The 17,074-nt window shown below is 37.6% G+C and overlaps 2 protein-coding genes across 2 annotated transcripts in view; both read right to left on the bottom strand.

Moving 5' to 3' along the window:
- Positions 1-9,751, bottom strand: part of fam117bb (family with sequence similarity 117 member Bb) — a 58,962-nt gene extending 49,211 nt beyond the window's left edge. Inside the window, exon 1 of the mRNA XM_065292834.2 lies at positions 8,859-9,751. Coding sequence (XP_065148906.2) covers positions 8,859-9,510 — 652 coding nt within the window. The 5' untranslated portion in view covers positions 9,511-9,751. The remainder of the gene's footprint in view (positions 1-8,858) is intronic.
- A 2,945-nt stretch (positions 9,752-12,696) lies between these two features.
- Positions 12,697-17,074, bottom strand: part of bmpr2b (bone morphogenetic protein receptor, type II b (serine/threonine kinase)) — a 112,627-nt gene continuing 108,249 nt past the window's right edge. Inside the window, exon 13 of the mRNA XM_065249074.2 lies at positions 12,697-13,979. Coding sequence (XP_065105146.1) covers positions 13,699-13,979 — 281 coding nt within the window. The 3' untranslated portion in view covers positions 12,697-13,698. The remainder of the gene's footprint in view (positions 13,980-17,074) is intronic.

Raw genomic sequence — 17,074 nt, 5'->3', positions numbered from 1 at the left:
GGTGTAAAGGTTATGTTTCTCTCTCGTCCACATAAACTCTCAGTATTAAAGCAGCCTCTCAGTGATAAATCTAAGAGCTACACTGAAGTTGGCATTTTAATAAATGCAAGTTATCTTTGTGTGCTAAAAATGCACATAAAGTTCATGTAGATGGCAATACACATTCTCTTTTTTGCCAATTAAATGAAAAGCATGTTGAAATCATCAATGTCTTCCCTCTTGCTCTATCAAAATCCCATTTGGCTTTCCTCAGAGATGGTCCCAATAATGTCCTTAAAGTCAAATTCAGTTTGTGCATGATTACATGATATAACTTTTTTTAATACTGTATCATAAATTATGGATAATTAATACATTAATAAGATAATACATTTCTGGAGTGTTAAAAATTTAAAGAAAAGATAACAACAAGAACCATACTGAACCGTGAACCGTGACCATAGAACCGTGATACGAACCGAACCGAGGGTTTTGTGAACCGTGCCACCCCTAATAGCAACACAAGAAAGCATTCTTAGTAAGTATAAAGGGAAGAGTAACTGCATAGCCACATCCTAACAGCTGTAAAGCAACCCCATAGCAACACTGGAATGCATGCTCAGTAAGTGTAAGGAAAAGCAACAACCTAGCAACATCCTAACAGCTGCATAGCAACCCCATAGCAACACAAGAAAACATTCTTAGTAAGTATAACGGGAAAAGTAACTGCATAGCAACATCCTAACAGCGGCATAGAAACCCCATAGTAACACAAGAATGCATGCTCAGTAAGTATAACGGGAAAAGGAACCGCCTAGCAACATCCTAACAGCTGCATAGAAACCCCACAGTAACACAAGAATGCATGCTCAGCAAGTATAACGGGAAAAGTAACTGCATAGCAACATCCTAAAAGCTGCATAGCAACCCCATAGTAACACAAGAATGCATGCTCAGTAAGTATAATGGGAAAAGTAACTGCATAGCAACATCCTAACAGCGGCATAGAAACCCCATAGTAACACAAAAATGCATGCTCAGTAAGTATAACGGGAAAAGAAACCACCTTGCAACATCCTAACAGCTGCATAGCAACCCCATAGTAACACAAGAATGCATGCTCAGTAAGTATAACGGGAAAAGGTACCGCCTAGCAACATCCTAACAGCGGCATAGAAACCCCATAGTAACACAAAAATGCATGCTCAGTAAGTATAACGGGAAAAGAAACCACCTTGCAACATCCTAACAGCTGCATAGCAACCCCATAGTAACACAAGAATGCATGCTCAGTAAGTATAACGGGAAAAGGTACCGCCTAGCAACATCCTAAAAGCTGCATAGCAACCCCATAGCAACACAAGAATGCATTCTTAGTAAGTATAATGGGAAGAGTAACTGCATAGCAACATCCTAACAGCTGCATAGCAACCTTGATAGTAACACAAGAATGCATGCTCAGTAAGTATAACGGGAAAAGGTACCGCCTAGCAACATCCTAACAGCTTCATAGCATCCCCATAGCAACACAAGAATGCATGCTCAGTAAGTATAATGAAGAAAACAACCACCTAGTAACATCCTAACAGCTGCATATAATTCCCATAGCAACCCCATAGCAACACAAGAATGCATGCTTAGTAAGTACTGTATAACAGGGAAAGCAACCACCTAGTAACAGTAGCATTCTAACATCTAGCAACCCCATAGCAACACAAGAATGCTGTATAACGGGAAAAGGAACCGCCTAGCAACATCCTAACAGCTGCATAGCAACCCCATAGTAACAAAAAAATGCATGCTCAGTAAGTATAACGGAAAACCAGCAACCCCATAGCAACACAACAATGCATGCTCAGTATGTATAATGGGAAGAACAACCACCTAGCAAAATGCCAACAATTGCATAGCAACCCCATAGCAACAGAAGAACGAATGTACAACATGTACAACAAATAAATCAGCTGTGGGGAAAGTGTATTAACAAAGCACTGGCCAAGCATTAGAGTCAGTTTGAGTATGTGTATCAAGTGCAATGTTCCACAACTAAATGTGTGACGCTTTGCTAGCTTGTTTTGCTTATAGCGTACTACATAATTACATACACATACAAGCATGCATACACAAACAAACAGGGTGCACTGAGAACAGATAATCACACAAGGGATATTATCTCATCTCTGACTGGCTCATACAAGAGAAGCTATGATGCACTACTGAGCATTGAAACCTCTTTCTGGCACCGTGTTGTGTCTATCCTTCATCTCACTCAACAAAAGCTGCAAACTTACTGATTCACAACAAACTCTGTGAGGTACATACTTGGGAAATCTATGTTCTTTGCCAACAATGTGTCTACATCAACACAATAATAATATCAAAGCAATTGATCAACGATTTAATGAATTCTACTTGAGAATTTCACCCTGCAGAAACAGGTTGATTTTTTTATAAAGCTTTGTGACTTTTATAGGTTAATGGATAGTCCCCCCCCCAAAAAAAAAATACTGTGGAAGTAGGTAAGGTCAATTGTGTGGTTTCCATCATTTATCAAAATTATTTTGTGTTTAACCGAACAAATAAACTCTTACAGGTTTAAAACAACGTGAGGTTCAGTAAATGATGACAACTTTTTCATTTATGGGGGATCACCTTAAATTGTGTCATGTTGAGATTAGCTTTTACTCTTGTATATGAACAGATTTATTATGTGCCTGTCGATCAATAAAATAGGCAAAATTCCAAAGATTTAAACTGAAGGTGGGACCAAGGCCAGATCAAAGAATCATAGCATCAATGATTTGTGGACTCTTCTGCCTTGGACAAATAAGAAATCACCTGGCAACTGCATAACACCACCCCAAGCAATGACACAGCCATGTCCTGGCAATCACCCACAACACTGGTGGTGACTTGCGCTGATAAGCACCACTGACATATATGAAAAACAAAATTATTAGATTATGGCATGTGTGTTTATTATCTAAGAGATAACTAAAATTCTGACTTCAAGAGTAAAGACATTTATTCTTGATCCTTCAATACCCATTCATTATTCAGCAACCTGACTTTGCAAGAGACATGCATTTTAAGAAACAAAATGCTACAAAAGTGAAGGATCTCCATTTAAATATTACAGCCATATCAAAGCCAATGCTTAAAGGCATAGTTCATCCAAAAATAAAAATTACTCCAGCCATTAAAAGGCATTTATTAGCCCCATGGAGCCAAGAGGATTACTTCTGTGAAGGATGGATGCACTATAATGCTGGGAACAGCCAGCACATTTTCTAATTTAACTCTGATTGTGTTAGTCTGAAATAAGATAATCATACACATCAAAGATGGCTTGAAGGCGAGTAAATCATGGGGTAATTTCATTTTTGGGTGAACTATCCCTTTTAAACACTGAGCATTGTAGTGACCACAAGAGCAATGATCTCCTGGGATCCTCAAAAACTTGAGCAATATCCTCAAATAAGCATCAGAATAGGTCAATGTTGGTGAAATGATGCATTGTTTAGCAAGGATGCAATGTATGAACTACGAATGAATGTTGCATTTGAACATGGTTCTGTTGTGCACTACACATACTGTATCTGTTTCTGAATGCAATGTTGCATTCTATGTAATACGAAACAACACAGGGTCAGGTATAACCAAACCATACAGCATCCTTAAATAAAAAACTGGTAAACTAGTTTATAGGGCTGGGCCGATACCACTTTTTCATGTCTGATACCGATGTCGATATCACAACCTTGAGTATCTGTTGGTACCAGGCTTGTGAACAATTCACAATTGAACTGAGAAGGACTCCTTAATTCCAATTCAATTCTTGAATTTGAATTGATGTCAAAAACAGGATCTAGAATTATAATTCGAATTAAAGGAAGCAGAATTGCAATTTAATAGAAATTCCTATACATATTATACAGTAAGTGAAGTGTTAAAAATTAAGATTTACAGTATATGTCAGATATGATTGCATTACATATTCTATAAATTATATTACTTTGAACTACTTGTACAGATTACATTAAAGGATTAGTCCATTTTCTTAAAAGAAAAATCCAGATAATTTACTCACCACCATGTCATCCAAAATGTTGATGTCTTTCTTTGTTCAGTCCAGAAGAAATTATGTTTTTTGAGGAAAACATTGCAGGATTTTTCTAATGCCCAACATTTAATACTTAACTCAACACTTAACATTTTTTCAACGGAGTTTCAAAGGACTATAAACGATCCCAAACGAGGCATAAGGGTCTTATCTAGCGAAACGATTGTCATTTTTGACCATAAAAATAACAAATATACACTTTTAAACCACAACTTCTCATCCAGATCCGGTCGTGATGCGCCAGCTGACCCCACGCAATACGTCATGACGTCAAGAGGTCACAGAGGACGAACGCGAAACTCCGCCCCAGTGTTTACGAGTGTGTTGTATGTTGTTGTATGTCGACTGAAACTAATTAATGTCTTTGTGTCAATTTATTGTTTACAATGGTCCGCAAATGTGCGTTTTATATATGTTACACGTGACCTTCCTACGTCAATACGCTTTTACGTTAGGTCGCGCTGGACTTGACGAAAAGTTGTGGTTTAAAAGTACATATTTTTTATTTTTCTTGTCAAAAATGACAATCGTATTGCTAGATAAGACCCTTATGCCTCATTTGGGATCGTTTATAGTCCTTTGAAACTCCGTTGAAAAAAACTGTTAAGTGTTGAGTTAAGTATTAAATGTTGGTCCATTAAAATGAGAAAAATCCTGCAATGTTTTCCTCAAAAAACATAATTTCTTCTGGACTGAACAAAGAAAGACATCAACATTTTGGTTGACATGGTGGTGAGTAAATTATCTGGATTTTTCTTTTAAGAAAATGGAATATTCCTTTAACAGGAAATGTTTTCCCCCAGCAATTAATGTTAAAAACTCTAATCACATAACAAATAATTAAGTTTGATTATTTTGTAATTGTAATTTTATGGAACACGATGGAACATGACTTCAATTCACAGAATGCTTTACTTTAACCAAGTATTTAAAATTGTTGCCAAACAATTTTCAAAAGTAACTTTCCTTACACTGAATGTATGCGAGATTCTTTTTTTGTTGTGTGACTGTGGAATTTCTTTGAATTGCCATAAATTTAATTCCACTTCCTGTCATTCCAATTCAACTTCATGTAGGGCGGAGTCAATTCAATTCAAATTCCAATTCATGAATTGAATGGAGACCAATTCTGAAATTTTGAATTGTGCACAAGCCTGGTTGATACAGATCCAATACCATCTCTATCGCCCTTTTATTCAATTAAGCTACAAATAACACATTTGTTAGCCATAAAAAAGCTTAAACAGAGCAACAGAACTCAAACGTTTTACTGTGCAACAAATGACTGTGCAAATTCAAGACTCAATGAAACATTGTGCAATACTTCTGCTTCATTGTTATTTAAATGTTTCAAACAGACTATTAACAATAGTTTTAGTTAGTCAGCACAAAAATTAAAAATGAAATTTAAGGTGTAACTTTGGACAATTTAAAGTGCAACTTTGCGTAAATTCATGTTGCTCAACAAGTCGCGCTCTATACCAAGTTGCCATGACAAGGTCCGTGTTGGTATTGGATCGGATTGTACTCCTCGAATTCTAAAATATTCGATCCTGCCATTTTGGCCAATACCGGACCAATATCGATACTGAATATTGTATCGGCCCATCCCAAGTTTAAAGTGTGGTCTGTTTTGAAAATATGTAGTTTTGCACATTTAAAAAGGGAAATGCATTCAAAGAAAACTACTTCACATTTGGATAATGTTAAAAGGACACCTGACCCGCTCTCTATCGCTGATTTTACTCTGCTCTTTTGCTCTCTTTCTCAGTGCTATTAGGGGATCTCAGACAAATCTGGTGATCTGGAAAATGACTGGACATACCACAGCGGAGTGTTTTTAATAGGATACAGTGAAAAAGGAAAGACATGGTTTAAGAGACTATAAACAGTAATCACAGAAACATTCCAACAAGTGTCTGTCCCCGTGTGAAATGTTGACCCAGCATCAGGTTTCCCTTGAAAATGATCGTGTCATTTCGGGCTAAAAAAACAACACAGGAACATAAAAAAATAGATTACCTCTGACTGAAGGGTCTCTAAGTGAATCATGGGAAATTACTAGACTAATAAAGGCCCTGCTACATAGCATATGCAAAAAGCTGTCCTGAATATTCAGGATTTATAGTCGTTTAAAATAACATACAGCATTGAATCTGATACTCCATGTGTTAAAGGGGACACTTTTTCCATGTTTAAGTGCTGTAATTGGGTCACCAGTGCTTCTATTAACCTAGAAAATGTGAAAAAGATCAAACCAGTAACTTAGTTTTAAAAACCATTCTCTGCAAGCATGTGAAAAAATAGGTCATTGAAATTTAGCTCCCCTTCTGATGTAAGGAGGGGATAATACAACCCCTTAATCTGCACTATCCCACCACGGCACTGCCATGTAGTGCAAAGATCAGATTATTTGCATTTTAAAGGACACACCCAAAAACGGCACATTTCTGCTCACACCTACAAGTGGCAATTTTAAAATGTTAAAATAATTTATCTTTATGCTATTTTGAGGTAAAACTTCACATGTACTCTGGGGACACCAATGATATATTTTACATCTTAAAAAAGACTTGTGAAATGTCCCTGTTACTACTGCTGTGAATACTAATACGGTTATATCATTATAGATACAAATAAGTTTATGTTAGAAGAAACTGTCAAAATATGCACTTCAGCGGTCACTGGGGACAAAAGGCCCAATGTGTGCCTTTGAGATACCAATATGCATATTTCAGGTACTAATCTTTGATATCGATATCTCTTTATGTCCAAAGCGGTACTTTTTAAAAGGGTATAGACCCACATTGACAGTTGGGGTACATATTTTGACTATTTATTTTTGGCAGTGTGCATAGTCTATCAAATACGATTATGCTGCAAGTATGCTTTCTTTTTTTTACATAGACTAACCCTATTAACAACACCTAAATAAAAATGTCAATAAGCAACTTACAAGTAAAGTTGTAGTAAAAATCTGCAAAAATAATTTTGCATTCCCTTAAACTTTCTTTTTTGCAGAAAGTGCATTTTTGGATATGTGGTAGTCGTCACAAAGCCAGTTCTAACTGTTACCAGTGTTTCCCATACATTGATTTATTTGTGGTGGCCCACCATAGAATCAACACTGGCCCCCACAAATAGAATTTTCATGATTCCCATTTACATTTTTATTTCACCATTTAAAACAGCTTAATTCGGCTAAAAATATAATTTGATATATAATACAGATCAAATACAGATACAGATACAGATCAAAGAGTAGAAGTGAAACATATTTCAGGTGCCAACACTAGATCAAACACAACATGATGACGTCACATATATGCTAATAAGCGGGTGACGTCATCACCACCACAGTCTCCTCAAAATCCTGTGGGAAACACTGTGTTACTGTAACTAAACTGCGGCTCAACCCTCTCTGGCAAACTGATCAGAAAATAAACTTTTGACAGTCAGAAAGTCAAACCAGCGACTGGCCACCAAACATTTGCCTTGCATTCCAGTCGGCAACAAAGTAAAGCCTCTGGAGCAGCCACCTCAAACCACAGCAGCACGTCTGGTCTTCTCTCCAGTCAGCCCTCCATAAACTATTCTGTGAATGATCCATCCGAAACGTTTTCACATCAGATTGCATACAGTATATGTCTATACATTTGAGCTTTTCATAGTAACCACTGTTTTCCTAGATTACAGCTCTGCACCTTCTGGGCATTCTCTCCATCAGCGTCATGAGGTTAGTGAAAAAGTTTCCATGCATGCAGGGTACGTGTTGGCTGCTTCTCTTGTCCAAATCATAAATAAAATAACGGTCATAAACTTTATATTAGTCTACAGCTAATGTCAAGCATTTTAGCAGAAATCTTTTACATATTTGACATAAGGTTTCTAAGATAACGAGAAACCATAGGTGTGTGTCTATGTATATACACAGTTTATATGCATTATGTATGTACAGTTGGGGTCAAACGTAATTTTTAAAAGTTTTCATTAACCTCTCATCATCATGTTGCATCAACGAATGTTAGCAGGTTTTAATATAGTTGTGTATGGGATTCTCTAACTTTTTTTAGTTTCTGAACATCATAGTCACTGTTGAAAATTGGTAAAATATGCAGATGCAGCAAATGAAAACAATGTGCAGGACCTTGAGTATTGTGACAAGAAACTGTCACAAAACAAAAACAATTGTTGATCATCCAGGTCCAACAGACAGTATTAAGAATCAAGGGTATGCAAACTTTTGAACTGGGTTATTTTTGTCATTTCAGGTATGATTCTATAATGTGTAATGTATATAAACACCTGTTATCTTAAATAGTTTGATTAGTGTAGTCCTAAGAAAAAAAATGCTATTTATATAACTCCTTTAATCTTTCCTAAAAGATTAAGATATCATATTCTGCAAGAATGACACCCAACTGTCCATACATACACAGGTATACAGTATGTAAATACACACCTGTATTAGTTACTCAAATCATTGAATGAAATGCTCTGTATGTGACCTTTTATGCGCACAAGTATGTATGACTGACGTGGAATTTGAGAAGCTGTGATCTGATGACTTCCATGGGTTTCTATTGCATCTCCAGAAACAATGGCAGAACGTGACAATGTCAGGTGAACAATCCTGTCAATAAAAAACCTAAAGTCTCCTGAAATTACACCTCAAACCAGACTTTGTGTTTTCCACAGTAACAGTAATATAACATAAACATTAGGCCTAGACTTTCACAAAGATACCATTGATTACCTCTGTAGACAGGTGAGCTGGAGCTCTGGGAGTCTGGAGAGAGTCTGTCATGATCAGGGGGCTGCTGGGATTTGGCCCTATGCCCGCAGGACCACGAGGAGGACGAAGACGGAGAGGTTGATATATTAGAGTTAAGAGGGGCTGAACTGTCCGAAATGGAGTTGATCAGGGAGGATGAACAGCACTGGGTGGCATGCACACCCGGGTAGGGTGATGATGCGCATGTCACAGGTGGTGCTCTCGGGTTCGTCGCGTGAACAGAGATAACGGGGCTAGTTCTTGATGATGAAGACACTGTGGATGTGATGCACTGTGGACACGGCGCTGAAGAACTGCACGTGACAGGAGAAACGTTTGAGGCACCCGAAGAAGAAAGTGATCGCGTGGGGCTCCGGCTGTGGGTTCCGGGTGGATCACATCCGCTGCTGAGGCATTTACCGTTACCGGTGGAGAGGACCGTTCGTGTCTGTAGAGGGTGCTGTGTCTGCGGTTTTAGCTGGAAGGGAACAGTGGCTTTCATAGGCAGCAGGCGACCCAGTAAACCTACTCCGGCGGCGCTGATCCCCGCGGATCCGGTCGGGCTCCCCGTGGTCACTCCGGTAACGTTACAGCTGGACGTCGGAGAGCCGTTTTTGCGAACTCGCTGAGACATGATGTTCGCTCGTAAGTGACACAAAACTCAACATAAACACTTTAAACATACGGTAAAGTCTATCTGAGGTGGCGAATGCCGCTCGTCACTCCATATAATGTTTGTTATCCGCTTATTTTTTGCGCAGCCGGTCGTGACTACCGCAGTTGAAACGTTCACTGTTAAACTGAGGAGAGTCAGAGCCACGCACCGCGTCAACTCGATCCGGTGCTCTGCCTCCTCGCCTCTGATTGGCTGTTCGCGCTTCCCTTATAACTTCTGATTGGCCAGAAAGTGGATCCCTTTAATTCCGTAAAATTAATCATATTATAGACATATTGATGATATTAAAAACAAGAACATATTCATATCATTTAAATTTATAAAGCATCAGAGAGGATCACATTTATTTTAAATAATTTTACCGTAATTGTTCATTACAAATTATAACGAATGAATCCTCTTTTTATTGTTTTGTTGAACAGTGCCTTGTATTAAGAGCAACATGTGTTTGTATGTGTATCGATTATAAAATTATATCTAAAAGTGTGCACACTACAAAGTACACTTTTATTTTAATGAAAACTTGCACTCATCCATGAATGGAAACTGTTGTGTGAGACACGTGTTTATGGTCTTGATAATATGGTTGCCTTTAACACCCTCATGTGGCCACTCAATAAACTGAACATGCTTTACCTTGAAAATGTGCATTTTGTACCAGACAGGTGGAAAGAAATGACTACTTGACCTCACATGCAGGTTTTCATTAATATAATCTTTAATCAACTGAGTAATGCAGGGTTGTACAGCAAGCTTTATTTTCTAAATGGCATTTAAAACATTTCTGAATAGACTAAAAGCATGAGATATAATTTGTTCTTGTTCTCAAAGTGCTTACTTTACAAGCTGTAATAAAAAACATGTCAGTGGCTTTTTTTTAAACAACCATCTTCGTAGGCGTTGAACCATCAGCTTTAATGTGAACTCAAGAGTATAAAGAAAACAGCAGCTCATGGACACATACCCTTCAGTCTTTCATTCATTCTCACACACACCCCCAGACTACAACTTACAATTTGTGTTTAAATGGGACATGTTGTCAGTATTTATTTTTACTATGCTTAAACTTGAGTAGTTAACCAATAACAGGTTTTTTTTTGTGCATTTAGGTTAAAACTGGGTTTAAAATAGACCAAGAAAAAAAAACATACAAGGCATGTTGGGTTTATATCCGCACATATTTTTGTATAGTACTATGTCTAAGTGGTTTTGATAGTCAATAGTGTGCTGTAAAACTGGACAATGTCTCTGGTGTAAACATACTTCGGTATGTAGCAGATATACAGCCCTCTTGAGCAAACTACACTTAACTCAAGTCTCGTTCTCCACGTAGACAGTACAGTCCAGCTTTTACACTTTGGTCTATATCCTTCCTTTCTGACTCATAAATCGATCCGTTTAATTCAAATTTGCAGATTTTCTTTTCATTGGGTTATTTTTTCATTCCGTTCGACTCCAAAGGTGAACAGCCTGAATGTCAACCTATAGTTGGGAACAGTCTGACGTTACTGTGTTTATCTTAAGATAAATATCACAGTGATTTAGCATTGTTCTTGGTCCCAAAGCGACAGATGAGAAGTCTGCATACGTGCATGCATATGCACTATCATAGACAGATACTGTACATTTACACCACAGAGGTTAGCCTATATTACATACATACATATACAAAGTCAGACTAAAGCATCGAGTGAAAGTGTGCCGAACTGAACTACACTGTGTACTCTTACAGTATTTGCTGACAAAAAGTCAGTATGAGGAGGAAAAAACAGATGACTTCGGAAAGTTCCCCTATGTGGAGTGTACAAAGTCCAAAGATAATGCTGGCTTGTTCCAAATCATGGTTAATCCCCAAACTCATTATTGAAATGCAATACGGCATATGCAGGGTAAGCATTATCTAATTAAACACGTGTGCTTTCTCCGGTTATGAGGGAATTTTCTTCATCACTATGTAATTATTCCAATGGCTCGTCTCCATAGTTTTCCACAATACTGCAAACACACATACCACCAGCCTTAAAGGCAGCAATTGTGGGGTAAAATATGAGGCCCGTCTTATGGCTGGCACACATCAACTGCAAAACCATTTACAGTGTACTGCAATGCAGACTGTATGTTAAGCGGCACATAAACAACATAACATATGCCTTGAAAACGTATTTGATGAAATTGCCATTCTTTTTCCGATCATTTTACGTGATTATAAACATTTTACTGATTCGATTTCATAAGAATAATAAAACTTCATGAGCAGCTTGAAGATTGGCCCTGGGCACTACATAAATTAAAGATTTACAAAGAATAAAATGATGAAATAATAACATAAAGTAAAACCATGATGTGTTAAAGTACTATCATGAATTGAGCTTATCTTGAAAAGGCTAAAATCAAAGTGAAAAAGCTGTATGCTTTCATCTGTAGTTACAGTATATAGAGGCGGTTTCCCGGACAGGGATTAAGACTAGTCCTAGACTAAAATAAATGTAAGAGCTTTCCAAACTGAAAACAACTTGTACTGACATATCTTAAAATATATCAGTGCCCTTTGTTTTGCCTCAAAATGCACTAAAAAGTTATGTTTTTAGTAAGGCATGTTTGTTAAAACTAGTTATTTTCCTAATTAAACTGAGGCCTAGCTCAGTGGTTTTCAAACTGGGGGCTGGGGGCCGCGAGATGGTGCCAGGGGGGCCCCAGTTTTATGACATTTTTTAAAATACATTAATTTATCATGAATTCTGTGTAATTAAACCTAAAAAATAATAAGCCAACTAACCAAAGGCACTACTGGGTATAATTTAATATCTTATTTAATTAATTAAAATATTACATTTTAGAACTGTTTTTGTCATAAATTTTCTTTCGGGGGGCTGCAAAGGAATGCACTGTACACAAGGGGGGCCGCACGCTGAAATAGTTTGAGAACCACTGGCCTAGCTAATCTCTGTCAGGGAACCCCATAATGTCTTGATGGTTTATGTATGGGTTTTCTCAACGAATATTGGTAGTTGAAACACACAGAGCAATGGGAAGTGGCAAATCTCACTTTTCTTGCCCACCACAACTGCGATCCGTGGTGCTCCATTAAGCCGTAGTATCCTTATACGCTAACTTTGTGAAAACAAACATACACATTTAAATACACTTATATCAGAGGTAACTGCACTGAGCGCGTGCAGAGAAGGGATTCAGTGTCATCAGAGAACGTGATTTCCAACAAACAGTCCGGATTGTTGAGTGTCTCGTAGTGTTAAAGAAAAAGCCTACTGTCCCCTCATTGAAGCTTGCGAGAAGTCGTCGATTATTATACATTTCCAGTACAAGTTGTATACTTTTCGAGACTGATGGGATTGTCCACAAGGTCTGGGATTGTCATCTGGACGACGTTTCTCAAACGCAGTCGGGGTGGCCGAACGGACACACAGGATTGCTGCCGCTAAACGCAGCATTAAGTTTGAAATATCCAACTAGAGAAATAAAAATAAATGCTGCAAAAATACAAAGCGAAATGAAAATTGTCTTATGGAGCACCTCAAAGCTAAAGTCTATTGCACATTTCAAAATATGATACAAAAAAAAGATTACACAGAATACAACAAATACAAAACATGAATGTATGGTAGGTTACAAGGTATAAGATGTAGTAAACCCTGACCACTGCCTTTTTTTCGGATTTTTAAAAAACGACTTAATTTTTTTAAATTCGTCCGATCTACTATGATTGTAAAATCAACACATTGTCGTTTCCGTTTCAGTTTTGAGACCAGCCTTTAAAGATGGTCGATGAACTGTGATTAAGATTGCATACAAAAAGTGCAACGAATAAAAAGAAATTATCAAGCAACCATAAAAACAATCATACTCGATTGTAAAAGGAACAAGAAAAAAACAATGGAAGCATTTTATGCCAATGTTGCTGCATAGCTGGGTTCAGTTTATAGCGATTTCATCAAAACAACTTGGAGAAATTTGACAATATCACAATGTTAAGTGCTTGCCAAAGTTACGTCCCTTCAAGAGTCTGCTTTGCAAAAACAATTTACGTATTTCTATCCATCATTAGCACGCTCAGTTCTTGGAGCACAAAGCATAGATAAACCCTCCGGTTTCAAAAGTCTGGGTTCATCCTCCATTGCAGATACACATTCACAGGCAAGTCATATCAGGCGGATCAGAGGTTCGAGTGGAGGTCGCAGTTCCTCCACTGACCAGGAACACGGCAATGCTGGATTTTGATTGGCCAGAACTGGCGTGATTTCCTCCAGCTGTCTGCAGGTTTTGCCCATTGTTGTTTACCTCTCCATCCCTCGTTTCATTAGAGATGACCCATGTGGAAGGACGCCACCTTTTCAAAGAATAAGGCGTCTTGACGCGCTTCTTAATTTTCTCGGCCGATCCAGCTTTCCCCTCTTGTGACCCGGCTTCATCTGAAAAAAAAAGAATATAAACTTTGAGTATTTAATATTTGAACAAAAATCTGCGATTACAACAATAAAAATGTTGCAATATGGCAATTGAGGACACGGTACGAAACATCCCACCCTAATGAAGCAACACAGAGTAGTGTTTCAGCAAACTTAAACTTGTGGTTGACCTTTCACACATTTATGTAATCACTCCAGTATGAATTATTCAGTCGAGTCCGTATGCAAAATGTAAACAAGGCGACTTGTTTTTACTTCTTCCTGTTTAGTGTCTACTCCAGGGGTTCCTGTTAACAGCGATCGGCCCGCCATCGCACTCACATCTGCCTGCAAGCATCACATTATCACTGCTGCCAACTGAGGCAGAATGTTTTCTGGATTCTTATCAATCCTGAGGAATTTCCTTCCTTCTCCACATCTAAACACTCGACCACAAAGATCAGGAGAGAGAGAGCGCTAACACTTATCTCTCTTTCTATGAATCATTTAGCTTGAGATCAGCTGGGCAAAGCAGGATACAGTGTGACCTCATATGGGAAAACAGACTGGCGTTCTCTTTTGGGTGGTTATTGTTTGTGACTGTGTTGACACGCACACTGACTCCTTTACCCTACTTAAAGACCGTGAGGTGGGCTAAGCCTCTCTACACACAAATAAAAACACAGGTCATCCAGTACAAGCATGCATTTTTATAAGTTCCTGATGCTCAGAGCATTGCGTTAGCAGCGCAAAGGTCATGGGTTTGATTCCCAGGGAACACACATATTGAGCAGATGTGCCTTTAATGTCACTTTGGATAAGATTTTCTACATAAAATCATCCTGGGGTGGTGATGGCGCAGTGGATAAGACACACGCCTTTGGTGTGAGAGACACGGGTTCGAATCCACTGTGACACACCATTGTGTCCCTGAGCAAGACACTTAACCCCTAGTTGCTCCAGAGGCGTGCGACCTCTGACATATATGGCAATTGTAAGTCGCTTTGGAAAAAAGCGTCAGCTAAATGAATAAGTAAGTACATATTGTAACAAACATTCTCTGAAAATACAACCTGGATATCTTTAATATTGACTGAGTAAGGTCATATCAAAGATTGAAATCATTGAGTGAAATTAAACTTTGATGCTCTTAATCTCTTCATTAGTGACCTGGATTCACAGACAGGGTCACAAATGTGTCAGTGAGGAACAGTTATCAAAAAGAGACAACGTTTAAAAAAGATCATGAAAGAAAGATCATGAAATGACAGACAGACACGATGAAAAGAAAATGGTGATAGGAATAAAGAAACAAAGAGATGGCAGAGGAATTTGTAATAAATTTGTAATAAATAAACACAGAGATGCTGCGGAGCGGTCGGGAAAACACGAAGTGGATCACCGGAATCAGTGGCTCTTTAGCGGAGCAGTAACAATAAAACAGCAAGATTTTTGGGCACTGTGTTTAGTCTATGTTTCGCGTTTTGCTGCTTTCCGCAAGTCTCTCATTTTAAAAACGAACTAGACACCCGCCTGAAAGGGTTTTAAAAATATGTATTTCATATTAAATAAAACTTTATAAATCATCATGCAGGCCGGATTGGACACCTTTGTGGGCCATATGTTTGACACCCCTGTCTTAAACCTAAATGAAATTAAATCCTAATTTCTAATTGTAATCGAATGACTACAGGACTTCAGTCTTCTCAAAAAAGCTGTGTTTCGTGCCAAGAGAGGTCACACTAAATACTGACTGATGCCTGAAGAAGACATTTAGTTCTGAAAATTGTTTTGTTTTTAATTTTGTGTACATATTTCCTGTATTTCCCGTTTGTATCTTTAAAAAAAGAGTGAAAAATAAATATGGATGGACATTAAAACTTTGCTAAAACAACAAAGCTGGTGATGATGGCCTAGTACTTTTGCACAGTACTGTATTGTACATTATATTTACATGATTAAACCAAATAGTGTGTTTGTGACATTTGAATGTCTTCTCTTATCTTAAAAAAAAAAAAAACGGTTTTCCACGCAGAAGGTCTGGATTCATTACAAATGAGGAAATAAAATATTTCTGATACTTCTGAGGTTAATAGCTGTGTAATAAGTGGGATAATGTACAGGCAGCCGGATGTTATCCTAAAATAAGCCTTTTAAACCCTACTATCACACTAAAGTAGGGCTGGTCCAAATACCATTTTTAGAGGTACATTTTACAAGACCCTTGCTTAACTCTTTCACCGCCATTGACGAGATATCTTGTCAATCAAGAGAAAACGCTTCCCTGCCAATGACGAGTATTTCTGGCTTTCCGCAATACTGCTATTATCCTTATGCAACTTTTTAAACCCGGAAGAATTGCCCTATGGCAAGCTGCTGCATGTCCGTGTCTGTTTTAAAGATCGCTCTGAATCGGATCTCTATGAAAAGACCGTCACAAAAATGGAATTATCTCTGCTTTTTGCTCAAAATGTGGTGTTTTTGCAGAAACCTACCCATATTCAAAAGCTGATTATAAAATAACTACTGAAGGTAGGATGAAACGTTTTTTTTAGTTTGAAAGCAGAGGGTCTGTTCTTTCATTTGGTATATTGTATGTTTATATATTTAAAGAAGAACATTATCTGGAAGGCATTAAACTTTTGTGAAAATCATGAAAAACGCTGGCGCTGGCTGGCAACTTTTTTTTAAAACGCTGGCGGCGAAAGAGTTAATGTCAAGTATAAAGACATATTTGTAATAACTTATATGTGTATAAATAATATTGTGTATGTGTAATATTTGTATGTGAACATGAAGATTTACAGATTATAAAAAAAAAAAAAGTAAAGTAGGGATTTAAAGGGGTAGAAGTACATAAGTTGTACTTCTTCCTACTCCCTTTTGGACATGTGAATTGAGATGTTTTATATATTTGCTACTGGAAAAAAAACAAGTTTTTATTTTTGTTACCATGTGTTTTGTTTTCCTTTTTTTTCTTTCTATTTTTCTATTTTGTAAATTGCATTTACATGTTCAAAATAAAATAAATAAATGTCAGGTCCTGTTCACACTGTGGGGATTATTTCTGCCTATATATTATCTTTTACATAAGAGTAGTTTTGCTCTAAATGCTAGTG

The sequence above is a fragment of the Paramisgurnus dabryanus genome, chromosome 15, assembly GCF_030506205.2.
Source record: "Paramisgurnus dabryanus chromosome 15, PD_genome_1.1, whole genome shotgun sequence".
In the NCBI taxonomy this organism is placed as follows: Eukaryota; Metazoa; Chordata; class Actinopteri; order Cypriniformes; family Cobitidae; genus Paramisgurnus; species Paramisgurnus dabryanus.
The sequence above is the reverse complement of the archived record's forward strand: the minus strand, read 5'-3'. Positions and strand labels throughout refer to the sequence as shown.